Here is a 15788-nt window from a genome sequence, read left to right on the forward strand (position 1 = left end):
CTCTGGAAGCTGCTGAACTGCATACAGCTTTTCAGTAGATTCTCAAATATTTGATGGCAGCTAGACTTAAAGGCCAACAACTTTAGACTTACAAAAAACAGCAAAACTTATATGATCCAGACAGAGTCACAAGCCATGTCATTTCATCACCTTTGTATAACTTCATTGGTAACTACAACCAAACTCTCAATGGCCATATTGCATTGTGACAAATGACAAAAAGAGTCCAAGGATTAATAATGTCGCTGTCTCTGATTCACATGTACAGACTATCATGAGGAGTTCTCATGGTTTAAAAAGATGGGCTATAATTATTCTAATATGTCATTTTATTTGCCTAAAGGAAACATGTTTGAAAAGAAGAGAAAGAGCCTTAGTAAAATGTAAATATATGTGTATATAGCCCACTTGTCAAATTATCAGTCTATTGTCATCACTCTAACAAAGCAAAACACAAATATACACCCTCGCAAGATTTTTTTTTTTTAAAGGAAAGCGATTTTCTTTTTCAAATGTCTTCACTAAAGCATAACCAACTGTTATGATGAATAAATGCAAACCACACAAAACTCTTACAGTGACAGTTAAACCGTTTTCACTGTAGGCATTTTCCCTGATACAATACTGTGTAATTGCCCCGAGGCTATGAGATAATATTTTATTCACAAAGTCAGCCTCGTGTTCCCTACAGCTGCAGTGATGGAATTTGAGTGCAATCTCTTGAAATCAGAAGTCAACACACAGCCTGGTTTCCATAGTCAAATTTACTAATATCTGATGATAACAATAGTCTGATAGACTATTGCAATCTAAACGGAACTGGCTACCGACCAAATTATTAGTCAGCAGCCAGTCTATGCTATATATTACCTATATAGAGTCACAGAATGGATACATTTTCCTTGCGCAGCAGGACTTTCATTACTTTAATAGATTGTTGTATGAAAATAAAACATTAAATTATTAGGATATTCTTAGTTTGATTTAATTTGTTTTTGTATTTAAAGTTTTTTGAGGTTTTAACATCCATGACATAATCCTCTTCATCCTGTCTAATTTACCTTTTCTTTTCTCCTTTAATTTGCAGTGCTGTCTAATGCTGGCTGAAGATTTAATGTGGTAAAAGTAATAACACTGTAGGAGATGATGTAATGCAATAAAATCATTTCAGGTGCAAAAGAATCGTAAACATCAAAACATACAGTAATAAAATAATTCATTCTCATCTTTTTATTTTAGGAAAATATTATTTAGAGCATTGTATAAAGATCACTTGACTATAATCAATATTATGATGTCCATAATAGTGCATAACCTGATTGATTTGACAGCAAATATAAACATTACCATACTTGATTATTCATAATTTCAGTATATCCTATGAATATGATGTTGATGCAGGCATAGGGATAAATTATGTTAGAGGCTTATGGGCTGTAGTGTCCGTGAACTTAAATGACATACATTAAAGGGCTTATATACGACACATTAAACTCCATAAATGAGAAACGTTTTGATGTTTTATCGATTATTTGTCAGATGTAAAAATACATGGTTTTAAAAATACATATCAAATACACATTAATTGATATTAAATTAAACTTTTATTAACTTAAAACATGTACTTGAATGTTGCACATTTGCTATGGAAAATAATCCTTTTTTTCGTTATCCCAAGACAATATTCAAATTGTTGTTATAATTAAAGAAATTTACCAAAAGAAAAGAATTCCACAGGGCTTAGAAACCATGCTTTAATGTCTGCAGCAGGAAAAAACCTTCAAAGCTCAGTTTTTTAAAATGTATTTATTTATTTATTTATTTATTTATTTGTGAAGACATCAAACATTTTGCACAACAACATAATAAAGTTGCAAAAACAAGAAAAAAATCATAACCTGAAAAGTAATTAATATTCATAAACGTAAGATAGAATACACATGTGGTGAAGTGTTTTAAATGCCAATGTGGAGAAAAGTACACTGTAGGATAGAAATACTGTATGTTAATTACAAGTATTTTTTTTTTAAGGGTGTCCTGTCCAACCAGAATTATGGTCTACATCCACTGTTGTGCCAAAGGACCGGGGTGTGATGGTGAAATGCAAACTGTGTTACAGGACAGAAACATCTGTATTATTCTGCTAACATAACTTTGGCTCCTTTTTGCAAACATTTGCACAGACAGCACGCTAATGCAAAGCTGGCAAAAAAAAAAACCCCAGAGTGATTCCCAGCCCCAGACCAGCAAGCGGACCTTGAACTTCAACAGAGGCAGTGGCTAACAAAGGAAGTGATGAGGAGTCAGGCTTGAAACACTGTGGCCTCCATTTCTGTCCTTACATGCTAAAAGTAGAATCACTGTGACGATCACTTTGAATTCTCTTTGGACTGGTTTTCAACTTTGTGCTGTTGATTTTGTGTTAAAAGTGATAAAAGAAAGATCCTCGTCCTCAAAGATGTGTCCTCATTAGAATATGGATTTGTGTGAACATTAGCTTAAGGCAGAGGTTCCCAAAGTGTGGGGCCCGCCCCCTAGGGGGGGCGCAGAGCCATTGCAGGGGGGGCGCGGTATGAAAAGAAAAAAAAAAAAGAAGAACGCTTGGACACTGCTAGCATTATGGACAGGTTTTTGACGGGGCTCCCACACAAACGCAAAGCAGGAGATGAAGCATTGCCAAATATGTTTCCAAACCAACTTCCTTCCAAGCCAAAGACTAGAAAATCTGGTGAAGCATATCTTCCCTTTGGCTTCACCTGCACAAGTGCCAAGGTAGGTCTCCCCTGCAAAATTAGTTTTCCCTGCGTCGGGAGCACGCGCTGGGCTCTCCAAATCACGGACAAACAGTATCCCACAGCTGTTTTTGTTTTTGAACCCATTTTGCACAGAGAGGCATTTTTTGTTTTAAATAATCTCCGTTTTCGGTGAATCGCAATGCCGTTTACGTGTTGACGAAAGGCCCAAACGCATAGAAACAGCTGCGTTTTCAAAAATACCCGTGTAGGTGTGGACATAGCGTAAAAGAGTTAGTAGTATATTTTATTACTACCTGTAATTTATTGCCGTTTACTTGTATTTGCTTAATTGTTTACTAAATGTTTGAGGTGTGAAATAAACCGCAATGGAGTTTGTAAAGAAAATATGGGTGTGTGTGTTTGGAGGATGTGTTTGTGCGGTGGGGGGGCGCGAACATTTTTCTTGTAAAACAAAGGGGGGCCTGGCAAAAAAAACTCTGGGAACCACTGGCTTAAGGTATATATTGTTTATATTGTTTATATATATTGTTTACTGGAGTAAAGTGACAGAAATGTTTAGCGTATTGAATTGCTTTTTCCAGTGAGTAATTAAGAAAGTATTTAATTGCTTTTAAGAAAAGTAATGTGAAATACGTACACAACAACCCCATATTTGTAATTACTGCCTCTTCAGACTGCTACAACTTCGTTTATATACATTTGTTGCCATTTACATTTCCTGTTTTTTAAGTTGTATGGTAATTTACACACAGTCCCTACCCCACTGATGCAAGTCACTTCCTCTCTCTCCCTCTCTTTCTCTCTCTTTCTCTCTCTTGCTCTCTTTCTCCACCCAGCTATAGACCAGGATACATGAATGCTGGGAAGGAGGACAGTGGCAGAAAGAGCAGAGAGGGAGCACCGCTCAAAGAGTAAGTGAGAAGAGGAGGTAAAAAGATAAGGCATAGTAGGGCAGAGTGTGTTGGAGGACAGCATACTGTAGCATACTATGGAGCAGTGTGGAGCAGCAGGACCAAAACAAGAAGCGGACGCAGTGAGGACACAGCTTGGCTTTATGCCTGATCAATAAAAGGTAGATTAGTTCAGAATCTGAGCAGTTATGAAGAGGACTCATTAAGCAGCATTGCTTTACCGAGATGACTGCCTGTGGACTGCACCGAGTTTGAATTGTGCAGCCAAGGGATAAAACATATGAAGACAAAGTCACTCAGAACCTTGAGAATCCATGAGGACATAAAAGAGAGTGCGTAAAACTAACTCATTTGGAGCCAAGACTTGCAGCAGGATCAAACAAAGACTGAGGTATGTCTTTTTTTTTATTCGTAAGTTGAGGGCGTGTAAACATTCTGCAGCTTTTCAATAGCTTGTTTTTTCTCTGCTTGTTTTTTTATGGTGTATTAACAGGGCAAGACAGTTGTCACTTATTATTAGACAGCAACTACAGACGTGGGTCACTTGACCTAGCTCAACTAACATCAGTTGACACGAGAACCAAAATAATAGTCCCTGTGGATGACTAATGTTCGTCTAGCAATTTAGACATATCTGGATGAAGGATTTTGAGGGGTATGAAGGCCAGGAGAAAGTGAAGAAAGCCTTACCAAAATGTATTTACATGTTCTTTTTTTGTCATGAATGAATACCTGCAAGTGCTAACATAGACACACAATCTGTGTTTAACTGTACAATAAAGAATTGCTGAAAATTCCACACATGATCACCCTGGTGTTGACAACTGAACTGTTGTTGCATAAATCATTAAAATGACCTCCTCTACACATGAGAAAACTTGTGTGCACGCATAGACACACACACTTACACAGGCTGTCCCCTTTGTGAAATGGTGTTGCGGTTAAATGCACACAGACCTTAATTAAGGCTATAGCATTAGTGTATGGTACTCTTTTTCAAGGTGAGCTGAACGTGAAGGGTAATGGGGCTAAAGCTGCCTTCTATGGCAAATACTGTAATGAAAGAAGACAGAGTTTACTCCAGGCGCTATGTTGGGACATTAATGTGGGTGGGATCTGTGCATTATGTTCAAAATGCTGATATAATATACAACACTTCTCTTGTTATCAGCATTTGCACATTGTCATTGCTTTTTCCAGTCTTATTCCAAGAAAGTAAGAGCACAATCCTCATAATTCTTGAAAACTCTAGTTATCCTCCTTTTTTTTGCACTATTGAAGCGCTTCGTTGTCTCAGCCCAAGCTCTGTGCATTGTTTCCTGCTTACTCATGGATTTCCTTCACAGTGCCATCTAAAATGTCTCTCGCTTTAAACGTGTTCCTCTCTTACTTTTAGATGGATGTAATGATGTGGAAACGCTGACCCCCTTTTTGAATTATCAGACTTTTGAGTCGACCAGTCGAGGAATGGGGAGACGAGCAGCTGACCTGACGACTTCGGTTCCGGTTTTAGGAGTCCCTGCCTTGGTTGGCGTGCGTGGTTGGAAGGCAACAGGAGGAGACAGATCCGGAGGAGCCCTGTGGGGACTTCAGTGCAGTGTTGGTGTTCAGACGTCCCCTGCGATAAGTAGACCTCCTACCCAGCTAACTGATACACTCTCAGATAACATTAGTCAAACATCCAACAGCTATATTACCAAGGAAACGGAAGAAAAGGAGTTACTGCTAACAAAGAGTGACAAGGAGAAAAAGGCTATTCTAAAACAGAAAAGTGGGGAATCCAAGACCAAAAAGGAAGTGACTTTCAAAGCACTTGGAGGTGAGGCCTCAAAGGATGTGGCCTGCTGTCAGAGGAACAGTAGAGGGACTTATTGCTATACCAGGGCAATCAAGACAAATCCACACATTGCAGGGAATGCCAGGTCTAATTGTAAATCTGGTAACCGTTACACTAATGGCAGTGTGGTTGACTCAGAGGCAATCGGTGGGATTACCGTACACAATGATGAGGCCGAGCCTGTAAAGGGAGCAACCTGTCGTGGAGGAGACCGGACCAGATTGCAAGGTCATTATACAGAGTTGTGTAGGAAGACGCTGCCATTATCTGCTGTCCGACCTTTTGGTATGCCTCAAAAAATATGCAACCACTGTGGAGGGAGACAGTCTGTAACCAACAGAGCTGTTATTATAGGGGAGAAAATTCCTACTCCCGATGCTTTCCTTAGAGGGAACTCTTTAAACTCATCCTTCACCTCACTCTCGACCTCTACGCCTTTCCAAATATCCCACACTGAAAAAAACCCTACAGCAAACCAACAACTCTCTGACAGCATTAAGAATACTGACAACAGGACCCAAATTACAGTCAATCCGCAATCATTATATGTTAATGAGGAACTAAGGTGTCGAAAAACACCACACCCTGCATGCCCGGTCCACTCTATAGGCAATCAAGTCACTTTGTCAAATATAAATCCTGCCAGAGGTGAAACATCAATCCAACCTACAACCGTCCTACATGCTAAAACCATCACTATCACAAAAGCAACAATAGAAACCAGACAGGATGATTCCAGTGAAAAATTCTGTGCCAAACCTCCACAGGACCATAAGCTCTCTCGTCCAACAACTCTCCCTTTGACCCCTAAGTTGGCCATAGCTACCAAGGCCAACAACCCACATTCACACACTTACCCCAAGCGCATTAAGAAAACACAAAACATATCTAGACAATACAATGAACCTCAAAATGTATGTGTGTCTATACATGCTGCACCTGAGATTACACTGTCACCACCTTCGCATTTATATACTGTAGCCACAGGGACTGGAAATACATCCAGTACCAATACGCTCATATCAACCACAGTTTTGAATTCTGCACCAACGTCCACTGAAAGCATAGCTGCTAAAGTCAATACTCAGCATAAACCTCTACACTCCAAGCATGCAGGTCAAATAAATACAACTAATAACCAACAAATTAGCCCTAAATGCCCCACATTATCACTGGCCAGCAATGCATTCAACCAAATGCATAAATCAAAGTCACCTGCACACTTTTTACCCTCAGGTCCACCACATACTCAGCTTGAACATTATAAATTACAAGAAAAGGCATCCACAGCAGCTGTTAGCACATCTTTAGCTAAAATACCTTTTACTGACAGAGGAATAAACTCAACTGGAATTCAAGCTTTTGTTAATCCACAGCATCCAGCTATACCACATCTATATTTAAGCATTTTAAATTATAAAGCTAATTCAGATCAAATTGCATGTGATGATAAGTCTGTGCCTGCACAAATAATTCACCCTAACTCTTCAAATTCTGAACCTCTTCTTCACGCTTGTACATCTTCCCTAGACACGACATCTAGTGCATCCAATCTCCTAGACTCGGAAGTTAAGGTGCCTGTGAGTACTACTTCCAGCTCCAGACTTGGATTTAACAGCACCCTGAACAAAAATATAGCTCTCAGGAACACCGCATTCAATTTGAAAAAATCTGCAACCCCAGCTGGCTCGCATTTTTTTGCCTTGACAGAAAAACAAAATAATTTCTCTGTATCAAGTGCAAATTTGCTTCAATCAATAGGCACAGCAAAAGTAGTTAGCTTTAATGAAGCCCCCGACACAAGCAAACCTCAATGCACACGAGGACCTGACATCAGAACTCAAAGCAGTAACAAACCTGGTAACTGTGGTGTTGTTCGTCATCAGGAAAGCAACTTAGCACCTCCGCATGCATTATCTAAGCCTCAAATTGTGCCAGAAGATCATAACAGGGGCAGTGATGCTAGCACTAATCACCCTAAATCAACCAATAACCCCAGTGAGGAGTTGCATTCTGATAAAAATAAGTTCAGCACTAATCTAATCAATGAATTAATTGTGCTTGAGTCAAAAGACCATGAAAATTCAAATCCATCGCAGGTCGCAAACCTCCAGAATTACATTTCCCTAATTAAGTCAAACAGCTCTTGTCTGCAGGGTTTCATAAAAACAGAACAACAAAAGCCTGCACATAATCAAGGATGTGCAGAAACAGAACATGAGGGACGCTGTGCAACATGCCCACCGGTAACAACAGCCCAGCAAAAGAATTCAAATGCAGAACGGTTTGCCTTGGGTGTATCAGCCAGTCATGCAAATGTTAAGCTTAAAACTGATGTAGTTAAAGAGACACATCCCAACAACTCAACACCCTCTGTAACAGCGCAAACAAACTGTGGACCCATCACCTCAACCAGAAATGTCAAACCCATCATCAAATCCTCAGTCCAGCAAAACTCTGACATATTATTACCGCCACAAGCACTCACACGTCCCGAGCATTCTTTCACTGTGCCAACCCCGTGCAGCAGTGAGAGAGAACCCCGTATGCACACAGGCCTTGATCGCAATTCCATATTGCTATCATCAACAAAGCCCTTGGCATCCCATCCCCACCTCCAGTCTAAGAAAGTGGAGGCAATTGACAGCCCCGCTCCTCCTCAGCCGTGCCCAGAGGACACCAGCCTGGCTCACTCCCACCCAGCTGATGCAGCCCTGCTGCTGCCGCCTTCCTCACAGTGCTGCAAATCAGCAGCCCTACAGCAGAGACTTGAGACTGTGGAGGCCAGCCTAGCAGCCAACAAGGACAGGATCACTACTCTGCTTAACATTATCCATGACCTAGAGACATGCCACGCTCCAACCAGTGGGTAAGTAAATGTGCGTGTGTGTCTGGGCTCTGAGTGTGTGTGGAAGTGTAATAAGGTATGTGTTGAGTTTTCTTTTTCACTTCAGATTCATCAGTTTTTTACTTGAATGTCTAATATGTAGTTCAATGGAGCTTTACACATTTGTGAATGGCATATACTTAACATGCTTTGTTAGAGATGAGTTGTAAATATTTTGCTGTAATACTTTATATTCAGTCCAGTATAAGTACAGCTGCCAGAATCCTGTCTAGGAATTGTTTTAAAAGCATTCCTGCTTCTGCTGATCTCTGGCTTTCCAGTGAGTCATCACTTAGATTGGAAACACTCAGCAGCACTGAATATCAATGCAAACACCATTGTTTTTAGACTGAAAACAGTTGTGTTAAAGCACAGAGCTTCACGTGTTTCTCACATATTTCCCCATTCTGTCCCATAACTAAAGTAAATAATACGAAGAAAGATATTCCAGCATCCGCACTGGAAGACCTCAATAACATTTTAACCAAACAAGTTTCAGTCGTGTAAATAATTTCGCACACTGTGATTTAAGTTGCACAAATCAATTTGAAGGCAGCATTGCTAACATGTTATCAAGTCTGTTTCACAAACGTGCAAAAAATCTGATTCGAATTGTAGTGATGTGGCATTGCAACATTGTTGCAGGTTTGAAAACAGGTCTGTGATTATGCTCCTGAGTATGATAGAAACCTACTTGGGCATTTCAGGGGGGCAGAGATTTATATAGCCACGCAATTCTTCTGGGACAAATAACAGGAATTAAAACAGGCCTCTGGCAACGTGTCTCTGTCAATCATTCTCATTCAGTGTGCTGTGTTAATAAGCTGTGACTGCCTCTGAGGTCATGTTTTAGAATAACCAACTCCTAATAACCTACTGATGTCTTACACGCTATGTTATATAGCTTATAACTGCCAACAGTTTAGACTGAATGTGTCTCAGATGGATACAGTGATGGGAAAGATGATTACACTGTAAATCTAAAATGATGATTTGGTTAACACAAAGCACAGGTTTATGGTTTATCATGACTGACATCGTGATCATTGATATACCTTAGTTGTTGCATCAGTTGCATCGTGTATTTTTCTTTCATCAAGAATAAGACACAACGATTCATGTAAGTTGCTGATAGTTGATAGGGTCATACATTAATTCATCCGTCCTTTTCCATTCAAGTTATATTAGAATTCTTAATAGCTCATACTCTCTTGCACTAAAGGGTTACCGAGTTAAGCAGTTATTCACAATATTTAACATATAAAATGTGCTTTATCTGTATTCCAGTCGGCGATCCCACAAAACAGGACAGGACTTCAAAAACTGCTCAACATGTCAGAAAACTGCTTGTGTTGTATACAGGTGAGACAATAGTGACATTGCCAGTTGTGCCTACATGCAAAGTTTGAACACATAACTGATCAAATCTGCTGCAATATATCATAACTATTCTACAGAATAACTAATACATTTTAATTTTGCTACTTGTTTCCCTTTTGGTGTTCATTCGATAAAAGAGATGAAGAAACCAATTAAACCAAATCAACATGCATGGCATGCACAGTAACAGGAACTCGTATCAGTTTATTCAAGGACAAAGTCGGACAACAGATTTACAGTTTCAGGCACACAGTTCAGTTCATGGGTCAGCACCTCTGCCATTGCAGCTGCCGGTTCTTTGCCAGCCTGTTCACTTCATTTCTCTAAAACTTAATGACTTACTGTCATTAGCAAGCAGTTTCTTGCTCAGAAGTAACAGAAGGATTATATTTTCCTGTCAGAGAACACGATAAATCTCATGGAAAAACTGCCAGATTTAAGCACTTGCTTTATGTAGCACAGTCTATTTGGAAATTTAAGCAGGCAGACAGAACTGAGTCGGGTCCAAGCAGCCTACAAAACTGATTTATACTGATTTATGAAGTCAAAATCTGCATTGTCAGTTGGATTGTAGACTAATTGATGTTATGCTGTATTAAAATGAAATGTTTTAGCAGATTAGATGACTCGTAGGAAGCAGGAGAATATATCAAAAGTAGTTATAGCTAACTGAGCTATTACTGTCTTAGTTTAGACAGCCATTTTAAGCAATTCAGCAGTAGCGGTTGCATTTCAGTGCCTTGCAAACTGAACCTAATTCTCCTTTATTAAAGAAAGCAGTGAAAGGAATTGTTTGTCTGCTGTCTGAGAAGAGCTTTCACATCCCTTGCCTGTAAGACTTATCATGGAATATTGGTTAGTTCTCATATTCCAACACTGGTATAGTTTGCACCTAATAACTAAAATGTTGCATCAGGTGGAAGCAATGGAAAATAAAAAATATTACTAAGTGGGGCGAGGAAAATCTAAAATTCTTCTCATCATCTTTTCGGAAAACAAAAACGCCTCAAGCTCGAGAAAGCAAAACCTTAAATTGTCTTTGTCGTGAAATATTCAAAACATTCCTCTTGATCTCCTTATTTCCAAAACCCCTTTTGTATGACAAAAAGAGTGTTACATAAGTTGATTTGCTGACTAGTGTGTGTGCGCGCGTGTGTGTGTGGGCATCTGGTCCTTAAAAGGCCAAGTGGGAAGATAAGAATATTCAAACCAGACGTGTGTACCCTCCAAAAAAGGAGGATATCCTGCTGGGAAATGTCTACCTGCCCAAACCAATCAGCCACTTTGAAACCTGACAAGTGCAGAGCTTCCCACATGAGGAGACCACACAAAGCAAAGTGAAATGTAGCAACACAGTTTATAGTGATTTTGAGGCATGAAAAGCTTTTGCATTATGTAAAAATGAGCTGGAAATGCAGATACGACACACTAAAACATTCATTTGCATCTTCGGAGAAAGCTTTCAGGTTTGACACACTTTTTGTTTTTTGTAATGTGTGTTTTCTTCAGGTGGGAGAATGACTAATTTGGGGCTGTGTGTGTCTCTCCAGTGTAGAGTATGACTTCAGGCAGCAGGAAAGACGCTTCTTGGAGGTTCTGAATCGTTCAACTGCGCACCTATCCCAGCCTTTAACCTTCAGCCTGCTCAGAAATGTCGTCATTAAGAACTTAACAAAGACAAAGCTGAAAAGCAAAAAGCTGTGCAAGACTCTGTTCAAATGGCTTCCAAGAAAAACCCACAAAGTCTAGACCTCTTTTCAGTACCTGTGTGCAGTTTAATAGCCATTATCCTGTGTTACAAGTGACCAGCAGAAGCCTTTTGCAGAGAACTCTTACTATTCCCTTTCTCCCTGTAGAATGAGATTGCTTTGAATTATGTTCTTCCCAAATAAAGTTCCACTCTCCTGCACACTGTCAAAGCCTACATGAAGGATTTTCTCAAATTTGAACCTGATCTTTGTGACCTTCAACTAGTACCATCTATAAGAAATGTATTTTCACTTTTTCTCAAGTTAAATATGTTTTCTTGTCAATATGCCTGCATTAAAATGTAGATTTCTATATCTAATTTTGTACATGAGATTCTGTTCTGTTTGCACTGTTATGATTAAAGCATTTGATTCTATATTCCCTGTTTTAAATGTCGCTTTACCTTTTAATTACCGTTAAGTAGTTTGATATAACATCTGTTTATTTGTCTATAAATTAGTTAATCTGATTGATTCTAATTGCTAAACTGTTTTTGGTAATTTATGAATGAAATAAAGATTTGTTTCCACTTAGGACATGTACGTTCAATGCATCTAAACCTTTTCACAACTGCAAACTGGCCACAAGGGTGCACAAAATACAGAAGCATTCATTATGCCTTTGCCAATTGTGCTGATGGTCTCCAAATCCCCGAACAATCTGAACTTCATAAAAGGTCTCTGAGTAAAACAATGAAATGACGAAAGGCTGCAATGAAGCATGCACATACCCATGAGCACCCTCATGGACACACACTTATGGACATACAAAGCAAACTAGCAACGTGAAACAGACCCTTGTAGTTTCACAGAACTGTTCATAAAGCGCGAGGGGAATTTTGGATAAAAGCTTATGAATAAGAGTGCGTGCAAATTTTATTTGAGCAGTATGTCAAACAAAGATTGTGATATTACCTTCTTAGCAGGCGATACTCAGGATTTTAATTAAAAACCCCTCTAAGAAGAAATAAAGCACACTGAAAATGAAAGTCGTGTAACACTGTTACAAGGAATGTGGGCTCAAAGCACCTCTGAAAGCTTTGAAGCCTCATACAAGTAGCCCTGTTCAGTACATTTAAATCTAAGTAATGCAGACATGCAAAGGTGCAATTTTCACTTAAAGTCCCAAAAATTCTGCATTGACTTTTAGGTGCAGACTTAAAAATGCATAAAGGTATAAAATACTAAATATATAAGTTAAATATATGATTGTCCAAAGCACCCCGAGCAACTGTTGTTATGATTTGACGCTATATGAATAATATATACACTGGTCAAGATCACTGTTCCACGTAATCACATTTTATGTGGCTAGAGACCAGCCTAATAAGTTACTTTTACAAATAGCTCTTTCAAACTATATATTTGTGCATGTACATTTCATCATTTATTTGCCATTATGTCTGTCTCCTCCACCACTGCTCTCTTGCTTCCCTCCCTTTTACCTCCTCAGCTCAAGCTTCATCTTCAGGGCTTTAACACAGCAGATTAGACATGTGGCCCTCTCTCATCTTGGGACATCTGACAATAAGCCAGCTAAACAACAACAACGGCTGGTTATAAGCTAATATTATTGGACCTGGTGGTAGGCTTGAGTGTCCTAAAAACACACTTTCCCTCTAAACATCTTGATTACATAGTCATCTGGTATGAGAACGTGTTCGGTAAGTGACTGAACTGATTTTTTTGTAGCCTTTTCTTTTGCCTTTTTTCCCCTGCATGTTGATATCATAATATGCTGAAATCCTCTAACTCAAATACCTGCAGGCTGTCAGGTTGCATTGTAGGTACAAGCTGTGCAGGAGGAGAACTTTTCAGAATTCATTTTTTAATTGCTTCAATTACGCCATGTCAGTTATGAAGAAAGCTCCTCCGTGAGTCTGTACCATGTCAGTGCTTTAATGCAATGAGACACTTTGGAGAGTTTGTATTTCTGAATGTTTGTATTTCTGCATGAGCCAGCACAGCAAAATGTTAAGTCAAATGAAATACGTGATTTGATTCATTTCAAAGAGAGATTTGCATTAGTCTTACTTAAATTTACTATACACAAAAGAACACAAACAAAACATTTTATAAACTTTGGCTAATAGAAATTGTGCAGGAGCATTCTGCTGAGTTTGTGTACTTATCTGGGGCCTGCTAATTTGGAAAAGTGGTACTGCTGAATAATATTGCAGCCACAGCAAGTCCCAGGCCCTAGAAGACAAGAGGAATGGGTCCATAAAATAAATTTAAACAGGGCAGACCACATATTACATTTTTATTGATATCCACATCAGAGATTATCTTTCACTGTGAATTAAACCAGTGTCATCTATGTGCAAATTCAAGTGCTACATTTTAAAGCGTTTCGACAAGTAGTTCTACAGTGTCATTTCCAACCTTTACTGTGCTTGTAAATCAACTAGTGTAACTCACAAAGAGGCAGAGAAAAACAATTTAATGTGTCTCATAGACAATCACTGCAAAAAATATGACTGTTGCTTCTTTTGAAGTGAGGTAATTGGGTAGCGCTGGAGGCAGATATTTGGGGGGGAAAAATCATCAATGCTAAAATGTCTGCTGTACTTAAAGCATGCATATCTGAGGAACTGCACAAATAAAGTCTTTAAGTAATTCTGTAAGAAGCCATTTTCTATTTAAGTGGAGATTGTTTATCTAAACCCCCGTGCTTTTATGCATTTAAAACAACATTTATCTTCATTTGCTTTCCCACAGTCAGGAGTTTAGTTTCCAAACATTTCTGTGAGCCATTTTCACCAGATTACCCAATAAAATTATACTTTGTCAGCGTCATTTTAGTTTTTAATGCATGCTTCCTTCGTTTGAATTTTAATAGAAGTTTTTGGTGGGTTTTTTTTTTTTGTAACTTGCCTTGATACACTGATTTTCAACAATATTTCCATGTTTGTAAGAGGACAGTCAGAGCTACAAAACGTAGCTGTATAATAACATACAGCTTACAGTAGTTACAGTACATATGCATATAAAAGTCATTTTGCTGCACATAATAAAATAAATAATAACCAGGTTTACATATAAAGTGCTAATTGACCTTTTACAGTTGTTACAATAGTAAAAAAGTCCGCCATCTTCAGTCTGCATCATATGATAGATGATATTACCTCCAAATCAGATTACTGCTTTCCAGGTGAAGTATTACAACACTGCAGCTGGTCTGCAGGTCCATGCATCCCTCAGCCACTTCCAATTCATTATTTTGGTTCAATGGTCCATCTGGATTAGGTCCAGTGACTTCCATCAGCCCTAGCTTTTAAAAAAAAAAAAAGCTAAGGGTAGCAGCCAGCTCACAGGCTCAGATAAGTTACACTGTGTACTGTACACTGTACCTGTGCATTGAACAGCAGATTAAATGATTTTACAGCTGGTAAATAATGTTGATCATATATTAAGCCCCACCCTCCCAAGAGCTAAATGGAAATAGAATATACTTATATGGCAAGAACAGGGACTGGATTGTGTAGATGAATAATACTGTAGTCCAAAAAGCTAATATAGGATTAAAGGGAACTGGTAACAATGTAGGTTTCCACCTTGTGTCAAATGGGGCCAAACTAATTATTTTCACTTTACCCTGGCAATGATCACTATATGAGCTGCACTGCTTAATGGTCTACACAATCATGTACAAGGTAAAAGATTCCTGGTTCGACCGAAGGAGAAGTAAATCTCTTCCTATAAATCCATGTGTTGTATGAAGGATTTCTGAAATATATATTTTTGTTAAATCTGGCAGCTCAAACATACGGAGCTACCTTTGGTGCCTTTTTGTGTAAAAAAAAAAAAAAGGCAGACAGCCTCATTAACTATGAAAAACTCATCGATTATGAAGCATAGTGAAAGCCAGATTAGTTAGCAGGGGTGCCACCAGGGGGGGTCACTGGCTACCCCCCAAAATTTCCATCCATCCATCCATCCATCCTCATCCGCTTTATCCGAAGTCGGGTCGCGGGGGCAGCAGCCTAAGCAGAGAAGCCCAGACCTCCCTCTCCCCAGCCACCTCCTCCAGCTCATCCGGGGGAACACCAAGCCAGTTGAGGTGGTTCGGGCATCTGACAAGGATGCCCCCTGGGCGCCTCCTGGGTGAGGTGTTCCGGGCATGTCCCACCGGGAGGAGGCCCCGGGGCAGACCCAGGACGCGCTGGAGAGATTATATCTCTCGGCTGGCCCCCCAAAATTTGCTGCCCCATTTCAGAGAAAATGCTGATATTCCTGCTTTAGCCCCAGTTTTTCTCATAATCAATG

The 15788-nt window shown here is 39.3% G+C and overlaps 1 protein-coding gene across 2 annotated transcripts; it reads left to right on the top strand.

The window, feature by feature from the left end:
• Positions 1-2711: 2711 nt before the first annotated feature.
• Positions 2712-11944, top strand: LOC120442173. 2 transcript variants are annotated; one of them, XM_039618017.1, is made up of 5 exons: positions 2712-2772; positions 3593-4058; positions 5064-8373; positions 9679-9753; positions 11322-11944. In XM_039618017.1, exons 3-5 carry the CDS (start codon positions 5135-5137, stop codon positions 11518-11520), a joined length of 3513 nt encoding a protein of 1170 aa, XP_039473951.1. In that variant the 5' UTR covers positions 2712-2772; positions 3593-4058; positions 5064-5134; the 3' UTR covers positions 11521-11944. The 2 variants fall into 2 exon arrangements, with proteins under 2 accessions (XP_039473951.1, XP_039473952.1); XM_039618018.1 differs by having other exon boundaries at positions 5111-8373.
• The last annotated feature ends 3844 nt before the right edge of the window (positions 11945-15788 follow it).

This window comes from Oreochromis aureus, linkage group 10 (assembly GCF_013358895.1).
Source record: "Oreochromis aureus strain Israel breed Guangdong linkage group 10, ZZ_aureus, whole genome shotgun sequence".
Taxonomy (NCBI): Eukaryota; Metazoa; Chordata; class Actinopteri; order Cichliformes; family Cichlidae; genus Oreochromis; species Oreochromis aureus.